Below are 10,175 nucleotides of genomic sequence, written 5' to 3' on the forward strand. Positions count from 1 at the left end.
GGATAATGCTTTAGAGCCCGGAAACCATTGCGTCTACAGACGGACAACCCGATTCCAGTATACCCCCCCCCCCCCCCCACAACTTGTTGCGGGGGGTATAAAGAGGCATCCTTGCTCATCATTACCATGATATTAGTTTGTCTACTTAATACCCAGAGACAGAGAAGATTTTCAAAGAATTTCTACACTTTCACTATATGACCAATAGAGCCCCACCCTAACACAAGAACCCCTGCCCCAGGGGCCATGAATTTCACAATTTTGGTAGAGGGCTCAACGCTCTTTATAAATATGCCCACAGTTTGGCTTCTTGATGTCCAGGAGTAAAGAAGAAGATTTTTTTAAATTACACTCATTTTGATGGTTTTTGCCCCACCCCTCAGGCCCCAGGGGGGCAGAGACCACGAATTTCACAATTTTTGTTCCCCTCCACCCACAGATGCTATATGCCAAAATTGGTTTAAATTGGTTCAGGAGTTTCAGAGAAGAAGCTGAAAATGTTCAAATGTTAACGCACGACGACGGACAAAAACAGATAGCAATAGGTCACCTGAATGAATTCAGGTGACCTAAAAATGAAGTACATGTTGAATCAAACTTCTACATTGCAAAATACTGACGGAGATACACTTGTCTCAAAAATAAAACGAACTTTGAAAATGTGTCACATTTCTACTACATTGACGTGGTCAAAATACGTACGTAACACAAATTTCCGGAAAATATCATGAAATTTAACGACTTTTGAAGATATTTGAATAGGTCCGCATAATATCACCACTTTAAAATTTTCACACGTAAAAGATCTATGTGTAAGCATTTCACATACAAAAAATCACGATGGTGATATTGTGCGGACCACACTTATTTCTTATTTTAACGTTCATATTTTAGCGGTTTACAGCATGCAAGTACACGTCATGTTTATGGATGTTGTTATATTTGTGTTGTTACATAAGTTCACCTATATTTTGTTTACAAAAGATAATATTCGCCTAGCACCCCATCAAATGATAAAATTTAAACATCAATTTAACGGGACAATGTAAGATATTTACATGTCTTTAATTGTGTTATGTATTATATAATTCCAATGTTATTTATTACAATTGTTTTGATTGGACAAAAATAAAGCTGAACAAGAGTTTACACATCAATAAATCCAAAAACGCAATGTATTCATACACGCCTGAAAACAAATAGCATAGTGCGGGGCATCGTCGGTTACCCACGGGTGCTTCTATTCGATTATATCCATCATGAGGGAGCGTGAGTGGACTCAAAACCGTGGTTTGCGACGATGAGTGCGGGGAAACTATTAAAATTTTTGCAATTGTTAAAAGTGAATGAATTGGAATTATAAGAATCAAACATTTTGTTTGAAGAATTTATCGATGTGTAAACTCCGGACATTTTACTCACAAACTTAACATAAAAGTGCTTCGCACTTTTATTCAGTTTGTGAGTAAAATGTCCGGAGTTTACACATCGATAAATTCTTCAAAAAGAATGTTTAATCCTATAATAAATCATGCCACCTTACTTCAGTGCCCTGTAACTAAGCGACATGTACCCTAGTTAGGAATACTTTGATATCAATTAAATGTACTTTTAATCAATAAAAATTGTATTATATGAAACATTTTGCCGAATACAAAATGCTATTATTTTTTATTAGGCCTAATCTATATATAGCTAAATGCATGGCAGAGCACGAGGCCGATTTATACATGTATTTAGCTATAATAGACGTCACTTCTCAAAAATGAGTCCTTTATTCAGTGGTTCTCAAGTGGAAAGTTAGCAGACGACAGACGTCAAATGATGACAACACCTAATTTGACCCTAGAGGTCAGATTGTGAGTCTAGTAATTTTTCTACCACGCTGAGGTCATTTCAAAATGAACTAGTTTTTAAAGATTTGGCTATGCGCATTTCAATGAATTACACTTAGTTCCTGACAAGTCTCTGCGGCGGGAACAGTTTAGATTCGTTTATTCTGTAACCATGTTGTTGTCCGATAGGTTGTTCTCCTCTGGCATGACGATTTTGTACATTAGGTAAATATTTTTTTGGAGGTGATCTCTGTCTAAATGGTCCCCGTGTAGTAGAGAAAACATATTAATCATAATCAATAAAGTGGTAGTGTATCACAAGACCATATAATGAGAGATTCCATGTTATGAATTTATCCAAAAGTGTAAATTGACACAAGATCGACACCTATAGTGTAGCATACACCCCAAAAGTAGTCTGACTGTTACCTATATAACCCCTTAACCATTTAACTAGGAAATCAATGGTTTCTATATCCTAATATGAACTAAATTTAATACAATAATCCTACAAAATCAATATTAAGTTTAAATTTTTTCTTTGTTCTAGAAAATTGAGAAGAATGAAGTTTTATATGAAAATTAAAGAAAATCACAATATTGTTTTGGAATCATTTAAAAAGCATTCAAAATTGTATAGATCTAAGCCTAATTTTCTTACCATTCTAATCCTCGCCGAGAGTGCCAGGGGATCCTGGATTGAACACATCTATAGCACAGTAATTACAAAATCATATACATGTGTCAATTATTATATGTATTAAAGAAAATAATGTTATACAGTACATTATTGTGTATAATTAGAAACAGGGGAAAGTATTGGCTGCGATAATATTGTTAAATTCAGAAATTTGATTTCAATGTTTTATATAAGCAAAAAAAAAAAAAAAAAACATAGCTCAAAGTATTGTAATTCTACACAAGAGAATTCATCGTTTACCCTGCGCTACGCTACTTAATCAAGACACCTCAAATAATGGGTTTCTAGGTCATATAAAGGAGTTATTGTAACATAATATTATATAACATATATGAATATTCGCAGACGCATGTACAGTGGATGCAATTTCTAACATTTTATCAGAGGAATAACAATTCTGTTGGGTTAATGGTTTTTAATGTTTCTCTGAGTGGTATTGTGTGGTGACATTGTATTGAGGAAAAACCAAATACTCTTCTTCTTAGATGTCATTTAATATAAAGGTGCACTCTTCACATATCAAAACGAGTTTGTAATTTATTCCAGCAAACGTTTTATGCATAATATGTATATCACTGCAAAATGCGGTCATTTCATTAATTTAACAGTCCCATTACGTTATAAATCATTTTTACAATAAGGATCGAACTAAATCAAACAACAATATGGATTACTATAAAACGTTTTCATTTTTCCATTTCATGACAAATATTTCATAAGGAAATCCCCCATCTTCAATACTAGTATAGCATACATTTATAATCGTTTAGAAAAGTGTTCCAAATTTCCAATATTCTATTCTTTCCTTTACTTAGCCATTGCAGCAAATTATTGAACATTTTGTTTTGATATGTTAATAGTACTGCAATAACTTGTATATCCATACAGCATCATTACAAGCCAAGCCTAGCGATTCTCAGTACTTTCAGAACTTTGATTTTACTCTTTACTCTCTTGACGTTTGATGGCGTCTCTATTTTTATCGACCACTGCCCACTGTTAAAGTAAGGGTTAGCGCGGGACAGGGGTAGCGCATGCAATTGATCACACAAAGCGTAAGAAATGAGACATCATTACACAAGATTTAGAATAAAAATCAAATATCTTTGATACCACAATGACATTGAATGAGGTTATGATAGCTGCATTTTGGTGTCAGATTTTTCTTCTTCTATTGTGTTAAAAATGTGATTTACTAACATCTGTGTTAGAGAATCTCAATGAAGTAAAACTACATTACTGTCTCTCCGTCCTTAAAACCAATACTCATTTTATATTAATAACTCATTTATTATTCATATTCTGACCAGCAGTAGTATCGAATTGTTACCGGAAACAGACATGTAAATTTCTTTGTTTGAGAGTATCACCATGACGATAATGGGGAAAATCAGCCCTATATTGAAATCTGATGGACATCGCACACTCTGAACGACTCTCGGTATCTTTCATATACTTGGAATAGCTGAATTGAAGCATTAAAGGGAAAAATTATGTTCTTATCATACGAAGTCTTTTACCAATAATTCATTTATTATTCATAAACTGACCAACAATATTATTGTTTTCATCTCTCATCCCGAGTCAATAACTCATTTCTTATTCATATTTTGACCAGCATTATATCACCCCCCCCCCCCCACCCCCTGACTAACAGCAGTATTGATTTTTTACTCTCTCCTCTCTTGATTTTGATGTGTCTAAGGTGGATCGCAGAAAAAGTAAATGACAGGAACATCACATTTAATGAACTGAATTATATTGATAATAAATACCATTTCAAAAAGCAGGTTGAAAACTCGAGTTCAGTTAACTCAAAGGTATATGTTAAATTGAATTTTGTCTCCTTTAATCTGCTTTCATTTGATCTTTAATTATAGAGTCTTTAATTGGATCAATTAATACGTTTCTTTAATTCACATCTGGTTTTTTAGTCACATCTGAGGATTTTTAATTTCTATTAAAAACACCAGCAGGAGTATCGAAATTTTTTCCCTGACCAGCAGTAGTATCCATTTTTTCCCCCTGACTAGCAGCAGTATCGATTTTTCCCCTGACCAGCAGCAGTATCGATTGTGTAGCGCACTCCGCACTTGATGTTTGAAGTGTTCTATACGTTACTCTTTAAAATCATCACATACTACCATCCTGCCATTCGTTTGTGATATCTAAAATCATCACATACTACCAACATGCCATTCGTTTGTGATATCTAAAATCATCACATACTACCAACATGCCATTCGTTTGTGATATCTAAAATCATCACATACTACCATCATGCCATTCGTTTGTGATATCTAAAATCATCACATACTACCAACATGCCATTCGTTTGTGATATCTAAAATCATCACATACTACCAACATGCCATTCGTTTGTGATATCTTTAAAATCATCACATACTACCATCCTGCCATTCATTTGTGATATCTAAAATCATCACATACTACCAACATGCCATTCATTTGTGATATCTAAAATCATCACATACTACCATCATGCCATTCATTTGTGATATCTAAAATCATCACATACTACCATCCTGCCATTCATTTGTGATATCTAAAATCATCACATACTACCAACATGCCATTCATTTGTGATATCTAAAATCATCACATACTACCATCCTGCCATTCGTTTGTGGTATCTAAAATCATCACATACTACCATCCTGTCATTCGTTTGTGATATCTAAAATCATCACATACTACCAACATGCCATTCGTTTGTGATATCTAAAATCATCACATACTACCAACATGCCATTCGTTTGTGATATCTAAAATCATCACATACTACCATCATGCCATTCGTTTGTGATATCTAAAATCATCACATACTACCATCATGCCATTCGTTTGTGATATCTTTAAAATCATCACATACTACCATCATGCCATTCGTTTGTGATATCTAAAATCATCACATACTACCATCCTGCCATTCGTTTGTGATATCTAAAATCATCACATACTACCATCATGCCATTCGTTTGTGATATCTTTAAAATCATCACATACTACCATCATGCCATTCGTTTGTGATATCTAAAATCATCACATACTACCATCATGCCATTCGTTTGTGATATCTAAAATCATCACATACTACCATCATGCCATTCGTTTGTGATATCTAAAATCATCACATACTACCATCATGCCATTCATTTGTGATATCTGTGGAGTCATCTTGTCACAGAAATACAATCTAAGACGACATGTACAGATTATTCACGAGAACAAGAGGTTTGCGTGTAAAAACTGTAAAAAGGAATTAACTACAAAGCAACATCTCCGTAAACACGAGAGTCAGTGCGAACGCAATTATTGTAAATTCTGCGATATACGCGTGGAACAACCATCACATGAACATATCAAAGTGTTTCATGAAGATGGAAAGTTCCAGTGTCGAAAGTGCCATAAAAAGTTTACCAATAAAAGAAACTTCAATCTCCATAAATGCAAGGTAAATCATAAAATGGTGTTTTTTTTTTTACTGGTATCTAAACTAATGGATATAAAAATTCTAAGAATTAAGTTAGAGGATCACGAGCCTGTTCATTGCAATACCATTATGCTCCTAAAAATACGCATTTCTATGGTAACGGATTTTTTTTTTATGTAATAAAGGTAAAGTCTTTATAAGATAATTTGCCTTTACTGGACTTTTTTCTAAAATCGGCTCCAATATGTGGTAGTTCGAGTCCACCTTTTTTCCATGAAGTAAAACTACATTTTTGTCTTTCCGTCCATAAAACCAATACACCATTTTATATTAATAACTCGTTTATTATTTATATTCTGACCAGCAGTAGTCTAGATATTTTAATTCTATTTGCACACTCCTCACTTAACTTGATGTTTGATGGTGTCTATACTATATTGGGCCACACTAAACTAGTGTACATAGTAATATATATGAAAGAATGCATTTTTAGAAACAAGTTATCATTATCATTTGATTTTGTCAGATTTTCCATTCTGGAAAAGTAATCAGATGCGAGCTGAAATATTTTAACATGTAAAGGGGATTTGACTAGTGCAATTTTTGCAGCCAAGTTTTCATCTTCGCTAGCCAAGGGTTTTCGGTCCACTCCGCTCCCCATTCGAGTGGATCGAAAACCCTTGGCTAGCGAAGATGCCAAGTTTAACTTTTAAATAATACTCGGTTGACCAATAAGGCCTGTGGGCCTCTTGTTTTCATCAAATTGCCTTATGATTTAATCTTAGTTTTATACCCTCTAGAACAATGTTGTGTAGAATTTAAGAATTAGCATGTTCATAGATATATTTTCATCGTGTCCCAAGGGCTTATTTACTGAGCAATACAGATGTTAACAAGGAATATTGAAGAACCACAGAAATATGATATGTATGAAAAGTAGAGAATATGAAAAGTAATACATGTATACTTCAAACCTTATTTAGATAAAAATTGTAGTTTAAGTAGAAAGTAATCTAAAAAATATAAATAATGAAATTTAAAAAAAAAACCAACAAAAATTAAAAAACTAAAAAAAAAACCAAAAAAAAAAAAAAAAAACCCCAACAAAAAACCCCCAACAAACAAAGCTGATGGACTCTAAACAAAGGAACATCAATTTTGTTGGGAGTCTTTTTCAATAGTTACTGTAAAAAAAAATCTTTGTTAACCATAAAATATTTCAAAAGTCTAAGTTATAAACGAATAATCAGTTAATAGATTTATATATTTCAAAATATTGAATCCAAGGGCGATAACTCTGTTTTCATTGAATTATTTATAAGTCCATTATGCAAAAGATTTCCTTCATTTTTCACAAGCATTTTGTATATTTTTTAAAGAAACTTGTATCGTTTTAACCAGCTTTTGGAAAATTTTGATAATGCTGATTAAGGAAAATAGCATTTTTTTGACATTGGTAACAAGTAAATGTGTGCTAATTGATAAAAAAAATTATCAATATATCGCAACAAACGTATTTTATCTTTTTAATTTGTTACTAAGATATATTATTTGAAGAACCAACAATCAAATATAAGATTGAAACTATAATTCTAGAGGGGTGGAAATACCTTAAAAAATGAATGTATTTTGAGCAGCAAGTGTTGATAGTTAACAGCTGGCCATTTTCAGGATATCAATTTGTTCCAAGTTAATGGAGGCAACACAGCTATTACAAACATAGTTATACCCTTACACGACACACCTATACACCAAGAAGAAATTGTGCTAATTTTTAAAAAAGAGTTGGCTTAGATGTTTGTCAGGTGGAATATTGCATATTGTTGGAAAACGTCACACAACTCTCTCTCCCCCCCCCCCCCCCCCCCCCCCCCAAGAATAATTCACCTCATACTGCATGTAAAAAAGCTAATTTCCTGAGCATATATGAAATGGCCACTACTATATCTCCATGGTCTAATTCTTTCCAGACCTCTGTATCTAATATTCCAGGACAGCCTAATACATGCTCACACCTGTCTTCATATTATTTTTCATCAAAGATTTAGTATCAACTACGGTATTTGTAAATGCACACAAACTATATGACATCAACACATCTGAGTCTCATATTTACTTTATACCAACATATTACTCAAGTTTGGGCGACAGCATTATGTGCAATGTCCCACTATTCCAGCAGCTGTTCCGAGTATCACTTACACCCTGTATAACATGTGATTTACAACAGTTGGTGTCACTTACTCCCCTGTCATACATGATCGACTCTCAAACACTGACGTGGAGAAAACTCAAGACCAGAGTAAAAATGTCTGGGATACATGTAAATACTTGATTGGATTAAAATGGAACTGTTAACACATGGTGGAACAAGGTCAAGGTCAAGTGAGTATTAAATACCAAGAAAAATGAGGGTCAAGCTTCAATTTAACTTTGATCGCTCTATGGGTTATTGCTAAGAAAATTGAGGGTCAAACTTAAATTTAACCTTGATCATTCTATTGGTTATTATGTACTAAGAAAAATGAGGGTCAAACTTAAATTTAACCATCATCATTTCATGGGTTATAGTAACACCTTTATACATTCCCATCTATCAATCAGCAAAATGAATTAAAAAATTTATTCAAATTTTATAAAATTTACCCTTGGTAATTTTAGTTTTGGATATGATATAAAATTTATCTTATTTGTCACCATTAATAAAGTGCTCATTGAGAAGTACTTCTTTGAAAATGATGAAATATGGTTGGCAAGTATAAAGTTTAATGATGATTAATAATCTAATTAAATTCTACTGTGTTTGACTTTGCCAAATTTTTCCAACTGATAAGAAACTACCGACTTCCCCGAGATTATAGGCACATACTACATGTACTTATTACATCACAAATGAATAATTTTGTGAGAACTTGCGTTTATCTATAGGGTTTTCACCATTTATAGTGCAATACAATGTACCTGTTCAAAATCAACAATTTTCAATTAAGCTAGGCATCGTACGCGACTTTATAGTAACTCAAGGTATCAAAACAAATAGATGGCAACTCTATTGGAGAAATTATTAGAAAACTTTAACGAAGAAAAACTTTAAAGCAGATTTACATCTTCCTCCCAGGAGCGACAGATTTAGTGCGGAGGTTAAGCTTAATAACCGGAGTCTATCACATAAATTGAGTGGGTTAACGTGTTGGACAAAGTGCCGTCAATCACTAGCATGTGTGCATATAATTATATAGACCATTGATATAGTTTAGATTGTAAAAATTAATGAAAATTTGAACACAGCGAGAGAGTAAACTAAAAAATTGTCAGTAATATTTTAAATGTATAAGATATGATAGAATTGAATATAAGGGGTGTAGGATGACTGAGGGAGGAGGGGGGGGGGACAAAGTAAATTTAAAAATTGTCCTTTATTTTGTAAATGTATAAGATAATGGAATTGAATATAAGGGGTGTAGGATGTCTGGGTGGGTGGGGGGGGGGGGGGGGGGGGGCAAAGTAAATTTGAAACTTGTCATTTATTTTGTAATGTATAAGATGATAGAATTGAATATAAGGGGGTAGGATGACTGGGGTGGGGGTGGAGGGGGGGCAAAGTAAATTTAAGACTTGTCATTTATTTTGTAATGTATAAGATGATAGAATTAAATATAAGGGGTGTAGGAAGACTGGGTGGGAGGGTCGTGGAATGACAAACAAACTCATGATTGTCTGACAGATGTTCACACACACAGAACACATCACTAACATATTAATTAGAAAAACTAAGATACAGTTACGTGTCTCCGTAAAAAAACTGTGTCCTGTGACACAAAATTAGCAACAAAGCTGTGGACTGGGAAATGGATACCAGTTTATAAGTGTAAAATCCACGTGTCGCAAAACAGACCACACCAGGATTAGTCAGGATTTGTCATCCCAAAATCACATAGTAAATCACATAGTAAACAGAGAGATGTCTTCTAAAATCAGTCTGGGGGGATGCACACTTTTCCCCCTAATAGACCCAAAATACCACATACCCAAGAAAAACAAGACAAGTGTTGCTAATGAAGATAAGAAAACGTATGAGAAAAAATTATCCAGAATTTACAAGAAGTCTTTGACACCCATTAAGGTAAGCTGTATATTTGTACATTGAATTTTTTTTTTACCGAGTTTTGTGCACTGTTGATGTGTA

At 33.6% G+C, this 10,175-nt stretch overlaps 1 protein-coding gene across 2 annotated transcripts in view; it reads left to right on the top strand.

Moving 5' to 3' along the window:
• The first annotated feature begins 6,144 nt into the window (after window positions 1-6,144).
• Window positions 6,145-10,175, top strand: part of LOC125675388 (MORC family CW-type zinc finger protein 3-like) — a 61,808-nt gene continuing 57,777 nt past the window's right edge. The window contains exon 1 of one of the 2 annotated variants that reach the window (XM_056158471.1): window positions 6,145-8,374. In XM_056158471.1, the coding sequence (XP_056014446.1) occupies window positions 8,351-8,374 (24 nt within the window). In that variant the 5' untranslated portion in view covers window positions 6,145-8,350. Of the gene's footprint in view, window positions 8,375-9,855; window positions 10,113-10,175 lie in introns of those variants that run through there. The other variant, XM_056158469.1, reaches the window with a different exon arrangement.

Source organism: Ostrea edulis, chromosome 3, assembly GCF_947568905.1.
Source record: "Ostrea edulis chromosome 3, xbOstEdul1.1, whole genome shotgun sequence".
Taxonomy (NCBI): Eukaryota; Metazoa; Mollusca; class Bivalvia; order Ostreida; family Ostreidae; genus Ostrea; species Ostrea edulis.